The sequence below is a fragment of the Elephantulus edwardii genome, unplaced genomic scaffold, assembly GCF_000299155.1.
Source record: "Elephantulus edwardii isolate Elephantulus edwardi_28Jun2011 unplaced genomic scaffold, EleEdw1.0 scaffold00045, whole genome shotgun sequence".
NCBI lineage: Eukaryota > Metazoa > Chordata > Mammalia > Macroscelidea > Macroscelididae > Elephantulus > Elephantulus edwardii.
In genome coordinates this window covers 16,269,302-16,292,688 of record NW_006399795.1, presented here as the reverse complement: position 1 = coordinate 16,292,688, position 23,387 = coordinate 16,269,302, and the positions used below count along the sequence as shown (strand labels likewise).

General features: G+C 43.1%; 1 protein-coding gene across 1 annotated transcript in view; it reads right to left on the bottom strand.

Annotated features, from left to right (window-relative positions):
• Window positions 1–2,997: 2,997 nt before the first annotated feature.
• GNB1 (guanine nucleotide binding protein (G protein), beta polypeptide 1) overlaps window positions 2,998–23,387 on the bottom strand; it is a 51,518-nt gene continuing 31,128 nt past the window's right edge. Inside the window, exons 5-10 of the mRNA XM_006885826.1 lie at window positions 18,659–18,722; window positions 17,224–17,386; window positions 8,661–8,727; window positions 5,663–5,864; window positions 5,228–5,444; window positions 2,998–3,109 (exon numbers count right to left, since the gene is read on the bottom strand). Coding sequence (XP_006885888.1) covers window positions 3,003–3,109; window positions 5,228–5,444; window positions 5,663–5,864; window positions 8,661–8,727; window positions 17,224–17,386; window positions 18,659–18,722 — 820 coding nt within the window. The 3' untranslated portion in view covers window positions 2,998–3,002. The remainder of the gene's footprint in view (window positions 3,110–5,227; window positions 5,445–5,662; window positions 5,865–8,660; window positions 8,728–17,223; window positions 17,387–18,658; window positions 18,723–23,387) is intronic.

Here is a 23,387-nt window from a genome sequence, read left to right as displayed (position 1 = left end):
CTAAACCGGCAGGCTGCCTCAAGCTGGCACGGGACTGCCAAAGAATACTGCTTCTGAAGAGGGGTGTGCATGTAACACTGGTCCCAAACAAAGCAGACAGCAGATGGGGCATCTTCAGGAGTTAGAAAACCCTCAAGGAGTATCTCCAACTGACTCCTTCCCACTGAGCATGTTGGGTTATACTGTACCCCCCAAAAATGCGTGTATGTAATGACCCTCCACGATCTGGTAAACCAAATAACTAGGAGGAGTAACAGTAGAATGCAACCTAATCTCATCATAAATTTAATCCAACATAAGAGTCCCTGTGAGACTTCATTAGAGATTAAATGGGAAGGAAGCTGAGGTGAGAAACTCTTAGTACCACCAAGAAACTGGCATTTAAACGTCTAGGCTCCTAATTTATTATTTTGTGTGTGTGTACCATCAAATCAGATCTGACTGCTTCAGGAGATTGTCCCTCCTTCTCCAGCAGAGAATCTGGTGGATCTGAACCACGTACCTCTGGGATTGCAGTGCAGCGTTTCTGTGACTAGGCCACCAGAGCTCCCTAATTTTACAGAATAAATGTTTTGTGCTTTTTTTTTTTTAGAACTAGCCCCTTTTGGAATCTGTTACTGCAGCACTGGGTAACTAAGACACAGTAATTTCCATATATTGACCAAAAAACTTAAGCATTTAAGTCACAACAGTGATCCTTTTTTTATAACCTTACTGAATATTTAAGATTTTAAAAATTATGGGTGCTTCAGCCAGAAAACAAAAGCAATAGTCATGTTATGTGTGTGTATATAGTCTGCTGGGAGGTGGTGGTAGGGCTGCCAGGCCCTGGCTTTGCTGTGGGGTGCCCACTAATGGGCAAGTTCATGAATTCTTTGTGATGTGGACCATGGATCCATGTAAGCAGTAGGCTAGTCACCAGTCAGAGTATGTGACCCAGGCCCCTGCCACGTCCAGAGCTGATCAGACTCTAAATAAGCAATCAGACCCAAGTCCCTCATGTCAAACTGCTTTATTACATCTTAAATAACAGTACAGTTTAATATAGTATCTATCTTGCATCCAGCTTCCTTGCAGTACACTGACTTTAAAATTAAATACAAAAGGTGAAAAGGGGTACAGGTGCAGAGAGCTCTACAGAGTGGTTTATGGTAAGAGGAAGGAAGGTTTCTTTTATTCTTTTGCCGACCCAGGCCTACCGCACAGTCACAGCACAGTGGGTACAGGGCATTGCAGAGAACAGAATGGAGAAGCCACTATCGCTGCTACGGAGGAGCGTTCCCGGGGACAGAGGGTAGGCAGGAGAGCCAACAGAACACCCTGTGGTCTAAACGCTGCTGCTGGACACTTGAGGGGACAAGAAAACCCAGAAAATCTTCGTGTTATAAAAGTGGTCTGCTTCAGATGCAAAGGCTCTTCCTATAGGTGGCGGGCATGAGTCCTCGGGGAGAGGAAGGTTAGATCTCTGTTCCCTGCTCCCTCCCCGCTCCCGCCCCATCCTCAGATTCCAGCAGCAATCGTTTGGAACAGGACATCTCTCTCAAAGAAAAAGGAGGTGGTGATGCGCCCGCTGCTGGAGCGTGCAGAGCCGCTTGGTGTACTGCCTACGTGTGCACAGAGCGGTGACAGGGTGGACAAAGCCGCTGCGGCGACAACAGTGAAGGGTTACTTCGTAAAGAAAAAACATCTAAGGACAGAGTCCTATATGCACTTTGAGCATTTCTACAGCATGCGATTCTAAGAGTAAACCCACCCAATATGGCAAATGATCAAATCTTTTAAAATTTAACTTAGAAAGTTTGAGATTATTTTCAAAACATTGATTTATACATTGTTTCATACACAAACAATTGACTGACGACCCAAGTGCAGGGTGGGCCTCTCCTGATGGTCAGGGTGGGACAGGGTAGTGTCAGGTCACAGAGACGTCCCTCCAACACCACAGAAACCCCAAGAGGGTTCAAAACGGCTGAAGGGAGGAGAGGACGAGTGGAGAGGGTGCCTGGTCTGAGCTGACGGGGAGGGGGACAGTTCAGACTCCCACTTGCAGCTCACATGGTGTGTGCTTGGCCTTACAGTAACACCACCTCCCCACGCCAGCGCCTGTATGTGACAGGCACCGTGACACTGAACAGAAAATAAACCCAGGGACTGAATTTACATAATGGGCCATTTCAGGAAGGCTGTTCGAGACTCCCTTGATGGCTGACTACTGAACATAAAGGAATAAAAGGAAATGTGAATGTTTTTCCAAAATCCTGCTACAAACACGACTTGAAATTTTGAAACTATTACAAGATAATAAAACAAAGTCCTCAACTTGTTTTGCATGAACGTCACAAAACAGGGTCACTGGTCTAAAGTGGAAATAAACTAGTGAAAAGTTGTCTGTTTCACAATTACACTCAAGTTTACCTTCTGGTTAACATTTTTATTATAGTATTTCCTTTTAAAATTCATTCAAGACAAAAAAGAAAACAAAGACAATGGTCCCGAGAGGAATGCACAATTTTAGTTTACAGCCAGAGTCTTCTCTTAATGGGAATTGTGCTCTTTGTTTCGGCAATAAGTGAAGGAAAAGAAGATCTTGCCCTTTTGAAGTTCTGAGGGGGTGTTGGGGGTCCAAGTTAGTACGGTTGGGCGGATATGCTATCACTGAAACTTGTCAGGGTTTGGAATGGTCTTCCAGTCACCGTGGAGTCCACCTGCCATTGTGAACAAAGTGTAATTCAACGTTAAAATAACATAAAAGAAACAGAATCTATAATTAGTGCAAAGTGGTGAGCTTGTTCTCTGGTGCTAAAGCTCTTTCCAGGGCTCATCTGTCTGTGTCTGCACACAAGTGCTATATATGTGCTTTGATTTCTAATCAACTCTACCAAAATAAAAATCTATCAGCTATCCTAAAAAGGTTACACAATCAAATGCAGTGAAAAACTGGGGGAAATAGAGTACACACAAGACACACTTTAGAAAAGGTGACTGTTGCCTACCTCTTGGTGTTAGTTCCAGATCTTGAGGAAGCTGTCCCAGGACCCCGTTGCCACAGCCATGCCATCGTCAGTCACCCCTAGGCAGCTGACACGGTTGTCATGCCCTGCCAGGACACCTGGGGAGCAAGCCAAAGCACAGTCACTCCAAGGGACAAGACGGGTCTCATTCTGTGGGTCTGTGGTAATGGAGGAACCCAGCCCCCAGCAGGCAAGTCCCACATTGCCTCAATTGCCAAGGAAAGGAGCCAAGAAGGGGGTGGGGGGGAAGGGGTTTTCCAAGTGGAAATCAAACTGGAATACTGTTATTGACCATTCCTGTTCCAGGTAACTAAGTTTAGTATATGTCTCCATCTAAAAAGAACACAAAAGTACCTAAGGCCACAGGGATACGTTTAAATAAAACAAAAAATATATTGAAGATCCTGGTAATGAATGTGCTGTGAGAAAACAGGGCAATAAGGAATTAAAAGAGAACTGTAAATAACCTAGAGCCTCTTCTACTGACTTTAAGCACTCACTCCAGAAATGTAAAAAACTGACCTACATAAAAGAAAGGAGAAAAAGAACAAAAGCCTTAGTTTTTATTTTCTTTCTTTAAAATAAAATTTTAAAAAAAAATCACAATCATGCCTCTCTTAAATCTATAACCCTGCACATGCTTACGGTTCATCACCATGTGCTGTGTCTCTGGTGTGAAGCTGGATCCAGAGCTGAGGAGCGGTGCTAGCACACAGGGTACCCTGTGCTGACTCCACACCCAGGGCATGCCCACCATTTAAACTTCCAGGTAATTATAAGTTAGAATGTTCACCGTTGCTTCAGAACAATCAGAAGGCTAACGTCACAGACACCCTCTTCCTTCACGCTCTATACTTATTACTGCCACAGGAATAAGAAGGTGACTCAGAGCCGGAGGCTCTTGGTGAGGCCTGGGGACTTCTCCTTTCCTCAGCACCAGTACCACAAGTTTGAGAGGAGGAGCTCAATGAGCAGGGAAGGACACTCACTGGAAATCAGGAGTCCTCTGACTTATCCCAAAGTTTCTCTCTCCCTTTACTCTCAAGACTGATTTGATGATGTCAGTATTTCCAAATCCAACATTATCTATGGACCTATGAACCTGGAGAGAGGGTGAAAGGCACCCAAGCGTCAAGGACTCTCCTTCATAGGGTTGCTATGAGTTGCCTGCGACTCGACGGCACTTAATAACAAACATTATCTTTCACACAGAAAATTCTCTTATATGTGACCCATGTGTTAACTGACCACACAAGCTACAGCAACACACTAACCTGCTCTTGAACCTTGGCATAACTGCTCCCTGCACTTACAGTCCTTTCTAATGCCCCATCCCACCCCCTCCTAACAGGAGGCGACAGACGTGTTAAATGGTGGCCCAGAGCACCCATGCTGCTGTAGCCAGATGCTAGGTTCAAGGCTGGCTCGATCTCTTAACCATCCTTTGACCTGACATCTAGGCCAGCCAGTTTCCTCATGTGCTTAGGAGGATGATACATGTTACGGTAGGGGAGCCCAGAGCGGGCCTGTGCTTATCACCAGGGGCGCAATGACTGCAGAGATAAGGCTCTATGTGTACAACACTGGTCTCGGCCAACTCTGGGACTCTCAGTCTTTCACTAACTCGAGGGTGAATTGAGAGTTCTGCTTACACTCCTCCTTGTCAATATTATGGACTGCTACCGTTTGTTTATTATTAACAAGCCAAACTCCAATATAAACACCTAACGTGAAAATAACCATGGAAAACCAACAATTGCACTCACAAAGCCAGTCTTTCTTGAACTGTGCTTGGCTCCTAAAGCAGCATGGAAATGGAGGGCCAATAAGACTCAGGCAGATACTAGAAATGTCTTGCTCTAGGAGATTCCTTTGGAATCGATAAGATAAAAACTCTTCTGCATTTATGCGAGAAGTGCTTTCTCCTCTATATGCCACACTCAGCATCAACACTGCACATGTGCCATGAGCCAGAGGACACAGGGCAGGTGTCACAGGGCAGCATGGCCGGGCTGCTGGCTCTGGAACGGCCACATTGCCTTATCCACTCTTGCATGTGTACTTCACGTGTGAACACTTGGGGGACTATAATCATGCTCACCACTAACCTGCAGGCACTCCCTGACTGAGACACATGCAGCTAGTGAGTCGTGTCCACACTGGTAGATATTTTCAGAAGTGTCGGAGAGCACTGGAAAGCCTCGGGGATCACCTACCGGCCCTGTCAGCCTTGAGAGCATCCCAGACATTGCAGTTGAAATCATCATAGCCAGCAAGGAGGAGGCGCCCACTCTTGGAGAAGGAGACAGAGGTGATCCCGCAGATGATGTTGTCATGGGAGTAAGTCATGAGCTCCTGGTCTGCACGGAGGTCAAACAGCCTGCAAGTAGCGTCATCTGAGCCGGTGGCAAATGCATTGCCATTTGGAAAGAACTGCAAAGAGAAAGCAAAGAGAGACAACGGGCGAATGTTTAAAAAGAAATACTGGCAACACGGCATTCAAAGGCAGGAAAGATTATCATCTGTACACTGCATGCAGAGAAGAGTGAGGAGGAGCACCTGGCCAAGAAGCCTCTTAAACTTAAGAATAGACAGCACGACTCCACCAATGGGGGAGCAGGCTGCCCCGCGGCTGTAGTGCCAGCACTTACACAGATGGCGTTGATGTCAGACTCGTGGCCAGTGAAGGTTTGCCGACACATCCCTTCTCGCACATCCCAGAGCTTGGCCGAAGCATCACAAGCACCAGAGACAAACAATCTGGTGTCTGGAGCGAGGGATAGGCTCATGACGTCCCCAGTGTGTCCTGTGAATGTGGTCGTCTGCTGGCCAGTCTCTATGTCCCACAGCGCACTGGGCAAGAGCAGAGGACAGGGTATTAGGCTCACCTATGAAACAAGTGCTCAAGGGACAAACTTAACTCCAGAATCACTGAGAACTTCCAAGCTTCAATTTTAACTTACATAAGTCAAACATGTAATATGAAAAGCAAGAAAACAAATGAGAAAATAAATGAAACTTTAAGCTTAAAGGTCACAGTGGTCTCTATGTTGACATAAGATCCCCCCTTAACAAGAGTGACTGTGTTCGTTCCAGGACACAGATACTGAAGAATGTGCCAGGCACAGTGGCGGGGGGCCAACTGGCTCATGTCTAGAAGGAAGAGAGGACAGTGCTACCCGAGGTTGTCTCTCCCTTGTCTTCTCTAGAAGAAGAGCTGGATTTAGGGACACCTCCAGGCAAACAAGGACCAGGATGTACTAAGGGCCCGTTGGCTTCTTGGGCACACAGACAGAAGCAGTTGTCATGTTGTGGCTGTGAGCTGGAACCACTACCTACGTGGCATGGGCAGTCAAGGAGATGTCAATGGCACCACAGCCTGTGTCAGTCTCTGCATTTCAACTACAGAGAGCAGCACCGCTTACATTTTCATGACATCATTCATTCCTGGGGATTCTGGTTTGGGCTGCCCTTTGTCACTGTGTAGTCCCATCAAACTCACCACTGTGAGCCACATGGGTGGGGTTTCTCCCTTCTTGGAGTGAGGAAGGAAGCATGTTATTCCTAAAGGCTAGGGAGAGTACTCATAAAGAAACCACATTTTTTTTTTTAATTTTTGTGTGCGTGTACTGTCAAATCAGATCTGACTGGTACAGGAGGAGATTGTCCCTCCTTTTCCCGGCAGAGCACCTGGTGGATTCGAACCGTGTGCCTCTAGGATTGTAGTTGCAGCTCCTTGCCACTAGGCCACCAGAGCTCCCCTAAGAAACCACATTTAAAACATTTCTAATAAGGAAATCCTTCCCAAGAGTGAAGTTCTGTATTATCAGTCTTTTGTGAATCAATGCAATTGACATAAAAAGGACATTTTATAATTCAATACAAGCCTCCAAGCTGAGCAGTCTGAGAAAAGGGGGACTTGAGCCTGGCAGCTGGACACAGGAAGGAACCAGGTCCCTCGAGTGCTGACCAGAGCTGGCTACACTGCAGCTCCTTCACACTTCCCCTCCTCAAACTCACCCCAAAACAAAAACTCCATGTCATCAGGACAGTTTGCTTCTAAAATGAGCCTTAAAGTTTGAAAAAAAAAAAACAACACCAAAAACAACAACGACAAATCCTCCTCATTAAGGAGTCTCAAGAGTACCTGAGCCTTCACATGATATATCTTGATGCAACAATTAAAAACTTTGTAGAGCTTATTTTACTGGGTTTCATATCTATTAGTAAAATGTGGAAAATTCAGGAACATAATTTCTAAAAAATTAGGACATTTTATAGAATTCACCTGCAACTGTGATACTAGCTAATCTACTTTAAAACATGCTTGTCACCGGTAAAATAATGAGACCAGAGGAATATTAAGTAAACTTCTTGTTGACTGCTGTCGAGTCAAGCACGACTCACAGTGAACTCTATCAACAAAAGACTTGAAGCCTTTCTGTAACTATTGTGGTTTCTCAAAGTTCATAGAGGTTCCAGGGGCATGTTGTTTAGAAGTGGATGCCACTCCAGCTGAGACAGGTATAAACACACAGGGGAAAAGAGAAAGATAGGAACCTTGCACAAGACTGTAGTTTAAAAGATCTGTAAATAAATTCTTAATATAAAACTAAATTTTTAAGCTTCGAAATCTAGAAACGTATCAGGAACACCTTGATCAATCATTGCTGTTTTGTGTTCAAGACCATTTTAAAGGGCCATTTGAAATTAAAAGATGGTCTAATGCATGTCACAACCCTGCTTGCTGAAAATGAGAAGGACCTCTTGCTTTTGTTGCGGTTGTTCAAGGACTGCAGCCTTCAGTATGGACTGAGGCTCAATGTCAAGAAGACAAAGATTCTCACCACTGGACCAATTGGCAGCGTCAGGATGGATGGCGAAGAGATTGAGATTGTTCATAGCTTCAGTTTGCTCGGCTCCACAGTCAACACTCTTGGCACCAGCAGTCAGGAAATCAAAAAGCATATTGCGATGGGAAAGTCTGCTGTTAGGGACCTCTCTAAAGTACTCAGGAGCAACAGTGTCTCTCTGGAGACTAAGGTGCACCTGATACAGGCCATGGTCTTTGCAATCACTTGTTATGCATCAGAGAGTTGGACAATGACTAGGGAGGACAGAAGGAGAGTGGATGCTTTTGAGCTGTGGTGCTGGAGAAGAGTACTGAATGTACCATGGACTGCCAGGAAAACAAACAGATTCATCTTGGAGAGGATTAAACCAAGCTACTCCTTGGAGGCAAGGATTCTGGGGCTTCGTCTGACATACTTTGGACATGTTGCCAGGAGGGACGGGTCCTTGGAGAGGGACATCATGCTTGGGAGGGTGGAGGGACGGCACAGGAGGGGAAGACCCTCTATGAGATGGATTGATTCGGTGACTGGGGTAATCGGGATGGGTGTGTCAGAGGCAGTGCGGTTGGCGCAGGACAGAGCAGGGTTTAGGGCTGTTGTGCATAGGGTCGCTATGAGTCGCAAACGACTCGATGGCACATAACAACAACAACAACAACAACAATGCATGTCAGGACCTGCTTCCCCTACTCTCTTCACTCAGATTCTCCTCACCAGCTTGTAGGGTGGGCAGAGACTGGAGCAGCCATGACTGCTGGGCAGGACCGTATGCTGCCTGTTCCAGCCAGCTACTTACCAGGTGGTGTCTCCAGAGCTGGTGACGATTTGATTGTCATCCAGGAAGCGGCAGCAGGACAAGTAACCTGGTAAATGGGAGACCCAAATGATGAGTATGTCCAGCAGGCCTGGTGCTGTACTCTTATAAATAAACATAATGAGAAGTTATCTATATTAAACCAAGCTGAATACCTTGCCATGATCTTCCGCATGGCAGAAAAAAAAATGAGGGAAGGAAGGGTGGGAGAACTGATGTGGGTGGGAATGGGAGCACCCAGGGAAGAGGAGGCCATGGTGGAGCAGCACTGTTGGGTGATGGAGAGTACCCGGTGAGAGGAGACACTGCTGGGCGGGAGCACTTGGGAAGAGGAGGCACTAGCCTACTGGGGAACACCAGATTACAGCCCTCCCCCCTCCCCCCACTCATCGAGATCAGTGAATGCACTGACCAGATACAGACCAAACAACAGTGTTCACAGTCACAAGGATCTCTTCATCCACTTCCTGCTCAACAAATCAAAGCCTGGAGCTGCCTTCTCCCTTCTTTTACTTCTTTATCAAATAAATATCTATTCTGGTGTGGAAGTGGGGAGCAATCTAGGCACTTCCAAGATTATTGAACAAAAGAGCCCTTGCCTGTGCCTGGGACCTGCCTCCAGAGAGGAGAAAGGATAAAACCACCACAGAGGAGATAAAAGAAGTGGAGAGTGCAGTTCAAGGAGCTGAAAAGGAAAGGAAGGGCCCTGGCTGGCAAGGTGGGTCTGGGGAGGGAGGTACAAGAAGGCTGTCTGTTTTGGGAAGGAGGCAGGAGGGCTTGCTGGGTGGAAAAGAGGTCAGAATCATAGGCAGGTTAGTTCAAGGTTTGGAAATCAGGAAAGGAATGAGAACAGAAGAAGAAAAGGCTGTAAAAACCAGTTTTGTGCAGTGATTCTATGGAAGTGGAGAAAATGCTCTGCCAGCACCTATGAGGAATTGAGGATTCTGTAAAGACAGTTGCCAGGACAACAGGTAAGTGAGATGGAAACAGCTGTGTTCCCACCGTTAAAACGGTGCACTGCGAACATGGCCTGGATTGCAGACACTTCACTACCCATCCTGTGGAGAATTTCTCTGGGACTGGTGGGCACTGCTTATGATGCCCCATCTTAAATCATTTTTGAAATGAGAAAAGACAAAGTTTAAAAAAAACAACTCTACAGAGTGCATGTCAGAAGGTCAGATCTCCAATCAATCACCCAGCTGGTTATTATTTTGTGCTTTTGTTTTGGCTTAAAGAACAGCAATGAGTTACTCACCCAACCAGGGCCCACAGGCATTCAAGAAGCCTGCCCAGACCTGACAACAGGCGACCTTAACTTTCTTTTTTTCTGTATTGAACTGTCAAATCAGATCTTACTGGCACTGGAGGAGACTGCCCTTCCTGCTCCAGTGGAGAATCTGATGGATTTGAACTGCCCTAGCCTTCTCATCAACGGAGCTAACAGCCACACTTCTTAAACTGAGGAGACATACACAGATGTCAATGTGACGGTACACTTTTCAAACAAGGTGAGCCAAGCCTGTGCCAGAGAAGTTTAGTGACTGTGAGTGAGTTAGAAAAAGGAAATTAATGTGAATATGAAGCGAGCCCACTGGAAAGTCTGCTTGTGGGAGAGATAATGGAGGGAGACAGTCACTTTCTGAACAGAAAAAGATAAACAGGTACCACAGAGAAATATTCAGAAAACAAAGACTCTATAGCTATGGGCCTAGAGAACAGGCTACTCAAGCATCCCCCAAAAGCCCACTAGGAAGAGACATATAGGTACGCCCAGGGGCTCACTCCATGCCACATACCACACACAACATGCCCATTCCACACCTTCAGGCATCGCAGAGCTCTTCTAGGGGCTGCCAATCTCTCAAGGATCCTATTTTCTTACTTCTGAGCCTCTGCTCAATTCCTCTCCCTAAAATGGCATTCTATTTCCTGGTTCACATCATTTCTTGCTTCAAGTCAGCTTAATTGTTCCTTTCCTTCAGAAACCATCTCTGAGCAACCATTCTCATCAGCTCTTCATCTCAAGAACTAGAGACAAATTCTAAACTAATGGTTCCTGAGTACTGTTAAATGATCAGAGGCTCTGGAGCCATCCAATTACCATGCAATTACCAGTGACAGGCTACTAGAGAACGAAGGCTGGGAAAACAACCACATTTATAAAGCAAAACAGGGCACACACGTTTAACAAAAGATTACTCAACTATAAAATTCTAATGCACGCTGCAACATGGATAAGCTGTGAAAACATCATACTGATGAAAATAGATCATGACATACTGTTATGATCTCTATTTGCTAATGAAATAAGACTATAAAATATGAAAAAATCCAAAACCTCTGTAAATGTCTATTAAAATTAATAAAAAGAAGAAAGAAAAAAACCATTTAAAAACCTCCTTTGATTTTAATTAAAGGCTGTGCTGTTGTTAGATTTGTTGATACATCAGAGAATTTTTAAAATGAATCCTTTTTTAAAAAGGATTATTATAAAAGAAACAAAAGTTAATTAATCTCATGTGGAGTGAGAAAGGCATCGGAGTCTCTGCTCAGGAGGCAGGAGTTAAGTTAATGCAACAATGTGGAGAAGAAAATGACAAGCATGGTGACACAACAAGAGGAACACAGTCAATGCCAATGAACTCTAAATGTGGAAATGGTGTATGTTTTGGTGTATATACACAACAAACAAATAAACAAGAAATAATGTCCTGGCAAGAGTGAATGTGGTTATGTCAGGATTTCTAAGACAAGACAAAGGCTAGAAAAGTCCACAGTGAAATCTGAGAGGTGCACTTCTCCCAGCGGGGCAAGCAGGGTACTTGCTGACCCCTGAGGTGAACGTAAGCCTAGGGAAGCCCGCATCAAGGCTAACAGTGGTTATCTCCCAGAAACAGAAAATGGAGGGGGAAGGAGTTAGTGTTCCTTTTGTAGCTTGAATTTTCTAAACATTTACACAAATGCTACTTTTAATTAAACAAAGCTTGTAGGGAGACTATGCCCCTACCTTTTGGTTCATTTATACCTCACTGTAATAAGGGGGGGAACCCCACACCCCAAAATTTGAATCAACAATAACAAAAACAACCAACCACTGTATAATTATCACATTTTACAACTTTATTTCTCCCCACTAAAAAGAAAGAAAAGGTGGAATCAGTTTTTAAGTTCAGTGAATATTCACTGACTTAAACCATCAACATGCAAGAAGCACTGTTAATAGGACCCAAACAAAACACACTACATTGATTCTCAACTTGGTGGCTTGCCAACCAGGAAAGTTTCCACAAAATCTTTAACCTGAGTACCAGTTTTCTCATACTAACCTAACTTCTTAAGAACAGAGCTGAATGTGCACATAAGAAATGTTTTAAAAAATGATGGTAACCACAACTATTGTTACTAAAGACAGGAGTGCATGGGACATTTCGGGAGAAAACCTTGCCATCCTGGTGGGAACTTTCTGAAAGCCTAACCTATGCCAGAGTGTGGTGACGACGCCATCACCGCCCCCTCTAGCCTGCACAGTGTGACTGACAGGGGGGATGACTCGCAGTTATACAGGCCACAGACACAGCTTGGGAAGCTTTGTGCTGGTCATGCCAGGTGCAGTGCAGCTCAGTCCCAGGAGCAGTGCGAGTGAACTGGATGGGACCTGGAAGTGGCTGACCGCCAAGTGTAGGGGGTTGGGGCCTGGTGGAAGAACAAGCTGAAGAGTGCACGGGAGGCAAGAGGATCTGAGGAAAGGTAGGGTAAGTGAGGAAGGTGCCCAGCAACTCAGGGTCAAGGGTTGTTTCTGGGGAAGAAGTACTATAACTGGATGGCCTTGTTCTAGGAGTTGACCTTAGAGCTTGTGAGACACCCCAGAGGCAAAACAGAAAGAGGAGAATATGCAAGCCTAGGGTCAAGAAAAGAGGACGCAAGGCACATCTGAACCCAAGGTCTAGAAAGTGCTGCTGCTCGCTACTGTTAGGTGCCGCTGAGTTGACTCTGACACGTGGTGATGCACTTCACGTGCAGAGGAGAACTGTGCCACAGGATCTTTAAAGCTGTGCCCTTTTGGAAACAGACGGTAAGGTCTGTTTGAAGCACCGATCTCTCAGCAAATATTTCACTGTGTGAACCATCTAAGGACCTGTGCACACACACAATCATGGAATTTTCAACATCTGACCACAGGAACAAACTCTGTAGAAAATGAAGGTTTGGCCAGTGAAGTACATACACTTGTTGCTGAGTACCATGGAGTAGGAATCAACCCATAGCTGACCCTCCAGCAGCTTTTCAGAGGATGTCAATTGCACAGGAGGACACTGCCCATGTCCATGGTATGTGCTAGCAAGAGCCAAATGTCAGCAGGCAATTAAAGGCGGTACTGAAAAACCTTTTATACTTCTAATTAAGCGTATTTACAAGTTCTTGGCCACTGTGACAAGAACATTCTCAGAACAAGAAAACTGGCCTATTATACAGGGTGAGATTGAGGAAAAAAGAAACCCTGTAGTGGGTTATATGAGAAGCAGTAGTTCGCTTCTGTTAATACTGATAATCTTGAAAAGCTGGTGGAGCGCCATCATGGTCAAACAACCTGTCAGAAATGCCTAAGACAAGTGTAAACTGTGTGTCCATGGGTTTAACCCCTGGGGTATCTGTTCTGCAGGCAATCCCAGAAGTGTGTACAAGAGTGGGAGACAAAGAGTTAGAATGTGAAAAATATTCTTATTAACAAAAATAAGAGCCATTAATGAACTTAAAACAGAATCTGGGTGGCACCACGTTTAAGTACATGGCTACTAATCGAATGGTTAGTAGTTCAAACCCAAACAAAATTTCCACAAGGGACAGACCTGGTGACTATTTCCATAAGAGTACTGCCTAGTGGAGGGTCAGTGCAAAAGAAGACCCTGAAGGAAATGGATTTTTCTTTTTTTACTGGTTTGCGAACAAAGTTCGTATACACTGTTTCACACTATTCTTCATTCACATTGTTTCATACAATTAATCTCATGTATTATGTTTTATAAAATTAATCACCATTGAAGAAAACAGATTTTTACAAGGGCTACTGGGGTAATCGGGATGGGTGTGTCAGAGGCGATGCGATTGGCATGGGATAGAGCAGGGTTTAGGGCTGTTGTACATAGGGTCGCTATGAGTCGCAAATGACTCGACGGCACGTAACACCACCACCAATGGGATCAAACATAGCGACAACTCTGTTCTGTTGTACATAGGGTCACAGGATGGCTATGATTTGAACAATTATCTATGCAGATGTGTTATTTTCATTAATTTATATTCAGGTGCACGTGTTTCTTTTAAAAGTTAAAAGCCTTTTGTTTAATACATTTCCTGTAACAGAAAAAAAGATTAGTCTAGAAAATTTTATCATGTGGAGTTGTTCTAAGCTGGAAATGGCTCAAAAGCACCTAAAAACAACAGAAAGTTAAAATGTTATCAATTACAATAGAAATGTGTTTATAAATATTACTTTCCCCAAAACAAGACTTGTGAAATTCTAGTCTATAGGTACTAAGTTGATAATTAACATGTATGTTTAATTCTGATCACTATGAATTCACTCAGTGAGTTATTTTCAGAGAGATCCTTTCTTTTGTAAGTCAGAATCTTAAAAGACTAAACATTGACAAGACAGAAAGCCCATCTGATGTTTTCCCTTAAGTACTGCCAAAAGAGTTTCTAAAACCTGGGTAGCAAAGAGCTTCTGTTTGTTCCATATGGGCTTGTCATTAATGGAAACAATAGCAACACACAATTCATTAACAACAGTGTCATCTGACTGTAAGCAATGCTTCTGTACACCTTCACGGAGAATCAAAAAGACTTGCTAAGTCTACTATGAGCATCTTGAGGAACAGTTATTTTCTGTGCAACCGAGTTTCTAAGATTCTGTAAGGTAACTTTTCAACCATGCGTACCAAAAAAATCCCACACTTAGAAGGCAAATTCTCAGCAATTGCTACTTTTTTATCAATTATAAATGTGTCCTACCCATAGTACAGGTTCACCCTGATATTCCTAGCAGTAAAGTATGTTTCTTCTTCTTCTTTTGTTTTTTTTAATTTTTATTATTTGTGTATGTGTACTGTCAAATTAGATTTGACTGGCACAGGAGGAGATTGTTCTTCCTTCTCCAGCAACACATTAAAGTATGTTTCTTTATGTCATATATGTATTATTCCTTTTCTAAAAGATTAATTTGAATTAGATCAGGAAGAAGCAGGTATAAATGAAGAACATTAAACTCATCCACTGGATTCTTTAAAGTTTAAACAAGACAACAGCAATCAACAACCCTGTCTATAAACAGTCAAACCAATAAGATCTCACACCTTCCCCCTTGTTAAAAATAAACACTGTTTTACATTTATCAAATCTTCACCTTTATAGATTTGAGGCTGAAGGAATTTATCAAGTCTAAAGGCCATAAAAATTTGTAAAAGCCATATAATTTTTTTTTAATGTGTGTACCGTCAAATTGGATCTGACTGGTACAGGAGGTGATTGTTCCTCCTTCTTCAGCAGAGCATCTGGTGGATTTGAACCGCGCACCTCTGGGATTGCAGTGCAGTTTCCTGCCACTAGGCCACCAGAGCTCGCACAAAAGCCATATAATTTTAAAGGGGCAGCTCACAAAACGTAAAATGTTATGAAATGGAAAATTTTGGAGATATTCTCTCCTGCACCATTTAAAAAATGTTCTTATGTGTTAACAAATCTAACAGCACATCCTTTATTTAAAAATTAAAGGAGATACACTCAATCTGATGAAAATAAATGACAGTACCAAACATTGTAAGCTGATACTGGTTTAAGGACCATTAAAACATCAGCTTAACCAAAGTCTTTCCTGAAGTGTACAGCACTGACAAGGGCTCCTGCAGAAGCCCAGCTTCTAGAGCAGCATGGTGCAGCTCAATGAGAGCGTTCAGAGATACAAAGCAACAAACAACAGACCTGCAAGGAGAAACGGACAAATACACAATCAGAATTGCATGCATCCCTATTTCAGGAATTCATAGGGAAAATGTATAGCTACGAAAGATAGGAACAATATTAAAACACCATGATTTAACTAACACATGTAGAGAAAACAGGGCCCAGGCACCTTCCACCTGCACTTTATTCTGCAGTGCTCAACCATGATAGAAAATTTCCCCATGAAAACAAGTGTTAATAAATTCAAAAGAACAGAAATGATATAGAATATATCCTTAGGACGCAGAAGCATGAAATCAGTAACAACAGTTACCTGGAAAAAACAACAACAACAAAAAAAAACCAACACAAAACAACCCCAAATACCTAATACTTAAACAATATACTTCTAAGCAGCTATGGATGAAAAAAAGAAATCACAAGAGAAAGTAAAATATTTCACATGGAAATGATGATTAACATAAAATACACCAGTGTTTGTGTAAAGTAGTGCAAGTCATGCTAGAGGGACGTTTATAGCTTCTAAGTGTTTACATTAGAAAATTTAAAAAGGCCTAAAGTATATGGCTTAGAAGCAGGAGTGGCACCCACTTCCTAAATAACATGCCTCTGGAAACTATGAATTTTGATAAATGTCGATAGTTGTAGAGGGGCTTCAGGCCTTTTGTTCACAGGGTCGCTATGAGTTGTCCGCGACTTGAAGGCAATCAACAACAAAGTATATGGCTTAATGTTTGACTTTAAGAGACTAAAAAATTTAGGAGAGCAACCCTAGAGATAAGAAGGAAAAGAGCTGAGTGGAAATGAATGACATATAGATAAGGCATTTGGATATACTTGCAATAGAAAGGACATACTCTTACCAGGTCAAAATGACTTAACAGACTACTTTACTGGTACCAAAGGAAATAGTCAAAACTCAAACTCATTGCTGTCAAGTCAGAACCAACTCATAATTGATCTTCCACATAGTTTCTGAGGCTGCAATCGCATCAGAAGAGACTGCCTTTCTCAAGAAAGGTTGAGGTGCTCTGCCAGAAATATGGCCTTCGGGTTAGCCCTGAAATTCCCTAGGGCCTATACCACACGAGCTCCCAGAAGTAGCACTGTTTAAATCTTTAACTATGACAGTTTCTTTTTAGTATTAAAAAAAATTCTCACTCAACATGTAAAGGTGGCTATGTTCAAACAACAACAGCTCACAGAACTCTGCTCTGCCTCACTGACTGGAAGTGCACAACTGATGAATTCAGAGTGGGATGTGCATGAACACTTATTTTAGGGAGGAAATTATCTGTGGTGCTCAAGATTGGAGATGGGTGAGAAGACAGTGGATGGAACTGTATTGTGATAATGTGAAAAGGAAGTTGGCTGCTGTCAGTGATGGCTGCTCAGACAGGGAAGATACAGGCACCACACCACTCTCAACAGGAAGCATCTCCTTGGCACAGATGTTTCTGGAAGGTCTGTGGTTTTCAGATACTTCCTCTTATTTGAATCAATCTCATTAAGTTCTTCCTGGGAAGCAGTTAAGTGTCCTAAGCAGAGAGTGCACCCAGGTCAACAGCACGCAGATTTGTACCTGTGTGTCCAGCCAGCTCACGACTCACGCGTACATTCCCTTCACGAGTTTTCAGATTGTAAATGGAGCAGATGTTATCCAGGCCACCACAGGCCACATAGTTTCCAGAGGGGGCATATGCACAAGTCATGACCCAAGAGGAACGCAGAGGAATGGCATGGACCTAGGAGACAGATGATACAAATACAACCACATTTTGATTATCAATTACTAGTGCTGTAACTTTACCTCTAGTTTTTAGCTTTCCTTCCATATAGAGTAAGAGTAAAATAATGCCAACATGATTTTGAAAATGATTAGCACGGGGAGATGAAAAAACAATTTAGAAGTCCAGGACTGCATAAAGAAACGTCAATTTTTTTTTCTTCAAGTTACACTTTAAGTTTAGGTAGAATAACAAGGACAGCAGCACCTCCTGAGCAAAATGGCACAATAACCATAAGACACTTTTGGCTATAAGGTCATTAAAAAAACCCAAACAAACCCCAAACCACTTCTGCACAGGAAAATGGATTGAATTCACCACAGATGTATGGATTGAATCCACTAGCTTCCCCGCAGGACAAAGATGGGAAACCAACTCCCATGAGTAATGTATTGCCTCTGAAAACCTGCTAGAGCACCAGCTATGGGTCCATTTCAACCTGATGGTACAAGTAGCATTGCACTGCCAATCCAAAGGCCACATGTCTCTGGCCATCTGAATCCACCTGTGGTTCTCTGAGAGAAAGATGGGTAATCTTCTCTCATGTGATTTATAGCCTTGTAGACTCAATGGGGGGTGAGTTATATTGTTCTTAAGTGCCAGTGAGTTAGAACCAACTCATAGTGGGTTTTCAGAGCCTGTAAATGGCATGTTTTCCCCCACAGAGCAGTTCGTGGAGTTGTGCCCAGTGCCTTTAGGCTGGCAGCATAACACCTTACCACTAGGTCATCAGAACTCCCTAAAATATAACAGAGTTATACCTTTCATGTAGGTATCTGAAAAACGACAGCATTTTTCCATTTGACCCAATACAACTTTGGATTAAAAAAACCCAACAAAACACATATCTAATGATAGTCCAAATTATGACATCTCTTAGATTATCTCTTACAAAGCTAATAACTAAATGAAAAAATGTATTTCTACAATGTAAATATAAGAAAGAAAGAAATGTTAAGATAGACTAAACTGTGAGTTTTCCCAGCAACATGAGAAAGTATTTTTTTAAAAAGAAGATAAACTACAACAGAATTGTACCTGGTCTATTAGAAGACAGAGTAAATCAGCTAGCTGCAGGATGTAGCTCCTACCCCCTCTGTAAGAATTCACTACCAACAAAATTCACTTTGTTTCTGCTCCTCACTCCCTGTTCGTACAATGAGCATGTACCTAGAGTGAGAATATCTCCCGTGTCTGGGTGTGCAGGGGAGGGACCACCCCGACTCTTACCTTGTTGGTGGTGTAGCTGTCCCAGATGATAAGTTTGCCATCTTGTGAGGCACTAACTAGCAGCCTGGAGAGAAAGGCAAAACAAACTTCTCAGTATCACAGCAACAAAGCATGGTCTAAAGCATGAATCCTGCAACTCCAGGGACTTCTACTATGTGCTTCAAAGTCCAAGACAAAATATACTTGATTTTAAGGGAAGAAAAAAAGTTTTATGTTAGACCAACATTACAAGGAGAAAAGAAAATATTCTCATAGGCAGAGTTCAGATTCAAGAGCCTTTGGCCTGGAGTAGCCCCATTTGCCAAGGGCATGTCCTGTATCAGCCAAGATGGGTGACATGATTTTTTTTCATTATAAATAAAACACAGATTTTTCAAGACAAAGAGAGATCTCTAGTATGCAATTTATGGCACAGATAAACCTAGATATAAATTAGTAATAATATACTTTCAAATATTCCAACTCATGAAACATCCCCTTTACAACCCTACCCCTACCCATCTGTCCCCTAAGCCACAGCAAAGCACGACATTTCCTGAACTCCAGGAGTAGTAGAGATATAATGAGGTCTCCCATCTTCCTTGTCAAGAGATGACAAACTATAGCGGTCCAAGCCTGGGTATACAGAAGAGACTAGCACTGTATTAATGATCCTCCCAGCCCATGACCTAAGTTTGGGATCTGTGTGCTGAGAAGTGTTCTTTCAAACTTGCAGAATTAAGATAGTACAAAAGGAATTCATGGCTCATGGGCAGAACTGTGAGTTACTTAGCAGGCAAAGTAAGTGAGCACTTTGTTCACTGCCCTTAGGACTTTGGTCTGTAGGAACAATGCTTTTCAGGAATAGAGACAAGAGCTGGCTTGCAAAATTCCACGGAGAGAAGTATTCTGTTTATGTAGTGAATTAATGACACAAAGATTACAGCAAGATACCTGGGTCTGAAAGACTTCACCATGAGTTACTCAGCTTCCTGAAGCTGGTCAAGAGATGAGGTAAAAGTAATCCCAGTCAATTTGATAACACGGATGCTTTCGACCAAACTTGGCATTTTGAGGCATTAAGTACCAATCTCTTTCAAGAGACATCAACAAGTTTGGCAGAGAATAAAAATCTTTTCAACACTAAATTAAAAATTACAGAACTAAGTAAGTGCAGGCTCCATCAGATGATTTTTCAGTTGCTGTGTCTTAAAACAAGTTCCTATATCTAGATTCCACAAGAACTCTATTTCCATTCACCCTGTCTGCTGCCCTACTTCTGTCCCCTGGCTCTTACAGCACCAGCCCAGGCTGTGAGCAGAGTCTCAGAGCTGCTCTAAGAGGGGCTCATCGGCTCATCCTCTTGGGCATGGAAAGTTGGGAAGGTCACCTTCGGACATGGCTAGAGAGCCTTAATATTTGCTGACTTGCACAGGGGGTTAGAAGAAATGTTAAGCTGCCCATTTATCCTTCCAGAAGGTGAGAGAAGACACGCCTCTTAATCCCAGGTAAGGTTCAAGAACTGGGTCTGCTTTGCCTCCCAGAGCTTTTACCAATGTGCACATCCTTGACCTTGCCAGCCACCACCAGAACAAAGGCAAGAGCCAACAGGTAAGCCAAAAAGACTCCATGATTCTGAAGGCAGCAGTTGAAGTGCCAATACCTAAAGCCTTTGTGTTTTACTTCTAAGCTTAGTTCAGTTTAGTTTCATTTTGCCCGCAATACAGCCAGGCTTTAGCAAGATGAGAACTTTGGTTTTGGTTCAGGTGACTGACAAAGAATCTCAAATGCCACAAATGAAGAGTTTAAATAAAAGTGAGCATACTATAAATAAACTGTTGAGTATATTATACCACACACTTGCACATAAACCCATCACTTCATCTCTAAGCGCATCTACGAATTATAAAACAGGTATTCCAAATTATGACCTGTGTTAGGAAAAAAAAAATTGCAGAATGTAAAATTGATAACAAACAGGTTTGTCCTAGAGAGGGTGAGACTGGGCTGCTCCCTGGAGGCAACGATTCTGAAGCTTCGTCTGACATACACTTTGGAGATGTTGCAAGGCGGGACCAGTCATTGGAGAGGGACATCATGCTTGGGAGGGTGGAAGGACGGCCAAGAGGAAGACCCTTGATGAGATGGATTGATTCAGTGACTGGGGAAATGGGGGTAGGTGTGACAGAGACAGTAAGACTGGCAAAGGATAGAGCAGGGTTTAGGGCTGTTGTACACAGGGTCTCTATGAGTTGCAGGCAACTCGACAGCATATAACACTAACAACAAGAAGGTTGATAAAGACAGGAAGTAAAACTGAAGCAAAATGTGCATCCCAATTGAAAACAGCTGTTTTGGACTTTAACCAGTCAAAACACAGCTATCGAGAACAAAGAACTCCCTAAGAGGCTCCAGATAACAGAGTCTTAAAAAATTATGATGATGATGTTACTCAGTGAAGAATTAATTACACAGCAATTTAGGTATGTCTACACACGAGTTGTTCAGTAACACTGGCTATCTTCGTCACAATGCATAAACATCCTCATTACTTCTGTTTTGGTTCCTGTTCCATTAATCTAGTCACCCTGTCTCCTTTATAGTCTCATTTGTTTAGAATTGTTGACAGTCCTGTCTTAAACAGGTGATTTTCTAAAAGAGCAGAGTTCTTATAAGTACTGTTCTTATTTATGTATTATTAAACAATTTGCTATTTAGCTACAGGGTTAGCACATGGATTAGTTTAAGTTTAAAGTTTAGGGCTATCTCAGCACAACAGTCTCAGGGATTCCTCCAGCTGCAACCTGTCAGGTAGATCTATTTTTGTGGTTTTGTTTTAAATTTGAGGCTCTATTCTGTATTTTCTCCCATTCTCCCAGGGTCCCTTTACTGTGGCCCATCTTGGAACAATCCATACTAACAGCCAAGCAGCATCTTGTCCTGCTCACAGGGAGCTGAGGCTGGTTCATGCTGTCTGTCTTCTTATTTTTTAAAAATTGATGGCTCTTTCCCCTCTCAACAGTTGACTTTTTTATTTAAGTAAAGGTTCTTTACTGGTCCTATCTCCAAACAAGTGGGGCTGACTGGGGAAAAGAGGAGGGCAACCACCTGGCATGGGGAGGAATCATCTCCATGTAACAATTCATTTACACAAGGAAATAGATAAGCATAGAATCATTGCTGGCGTTAGAAGCAGACAGCATGGAAAGGAGAGGCATAGATGTGTATTGTTGGGGAGAGGGGGAAGGCTGTTTTCTTCTAGATTAGAATTCTTGGGCAAGGAGAACTTGGTCTGTTATCAACTCAAGAGGAACTTGGAAAGTAAAGTGATTTGAGAAGGCCAGAACATTTCCATTAAGGGTGAAAATCCTAGGGGTCACGGTCGTGATTTTCTCCCCCAGTGGGCAGGTTTGGGCTATCAGATGTTCCAGGCAGGGGTCTGGAAGGGGCTCACAAGGTCTTGTCTGCCAAGGAGATGACAGTGTTGCCCCCCTGATCCCCAGTTTCTTTGCCAGGGTACAGTGGTCCTTGGCCACCTTGTAGTAGGTTGTTTGTAATTCATGTTTGATCACCAAAAGAAAGCTTCTTGGTTATGAGTGCAACAATTATGAACTATATACCATCAGAGAGTTCCCTGTCCCTAGAGCTAGCATTGATCACTTTATTCTTCAAGTGCACAAATTCAGGGATCCAGAAGATAAACACCACTTCCTTCTTTTTGCTTTCCTTGGTCTCACAGGTTACATCAGAGGGTGCTTTGGTGGCCCTCACCCAGTACTGTCTTGACAAAGGTGGAATAGGGAATGGTGACAGTCTGGTTCAAACCACCACCAAGGGCCTCCTTGACCTCTTCCAAAATGATGTTCTTCTTGTCCTCGCTCAAGCAAAAGAGCACTGTCTTCTTGCACTCCTTCACCTACTCTGGTGTCAATGACTTAAATACCATCATGTCACTGAACACAATGACATTACCAGAGAAAGCCATGTTTTCAGAAACAAAACGAGACATAAAACAGAGAAGATGAGAGATGCTGAAGCTACTGCTTGGCTCTGATCCAACCACTTGGTTCTTCTGAGTTTCCTTCTTTCTTTTATGCCCCATATTGAATACAGACAGTTGTATCTTAAATGGCAAAAGAAGGTCTCTTAACACCATTCGTTCTTTGTTTCCTATTCGTGTTGGTAAAGGAGGACTTCCACATGAGAACATAAGCAAAGGTACAGTGTAAAGAGCAGGCATAAAACGGATATCAAGCAACCCTGGACAAGAAGGGTAACAGGACCAACAGGATATCCCTTGGGCTTCTGCTGCCACCCTTCCTCCTTGCAGGTTAACCACTATTCTCAATTTCGAGCTTTCTGTCCACTTCCTCGCTTTTCTTCTTTGAATTCTGCCTTACAAAGCACAGTTCTTATCTGAGGTCCAGAATGAACACCAAACCTTACATACAACAACAGCCTGCAACCTTGGGCGGTCAGCATGTATCAACTTTCCTGACTTCCTTGAGCCACATTACAGCTCCACTGCCCTGGTCACAATCCCTGGAGATCTTCAATGCAACCCAGCACCTCTATGTTAGTAGCACTGACTACCCTTTAGGTCAGTTTTTTTCCAGGCCAGTTTTACCACAGGCATTCCTGACACTTGAACTAAAAGACTAGGCTGCTAAAAGAGTATTTTGCTTGGGGAGCCAAAACCACTCTTGAGCTCAGATAAGACCCAACTGGAGCCCTGGCTATTTAAGATAAC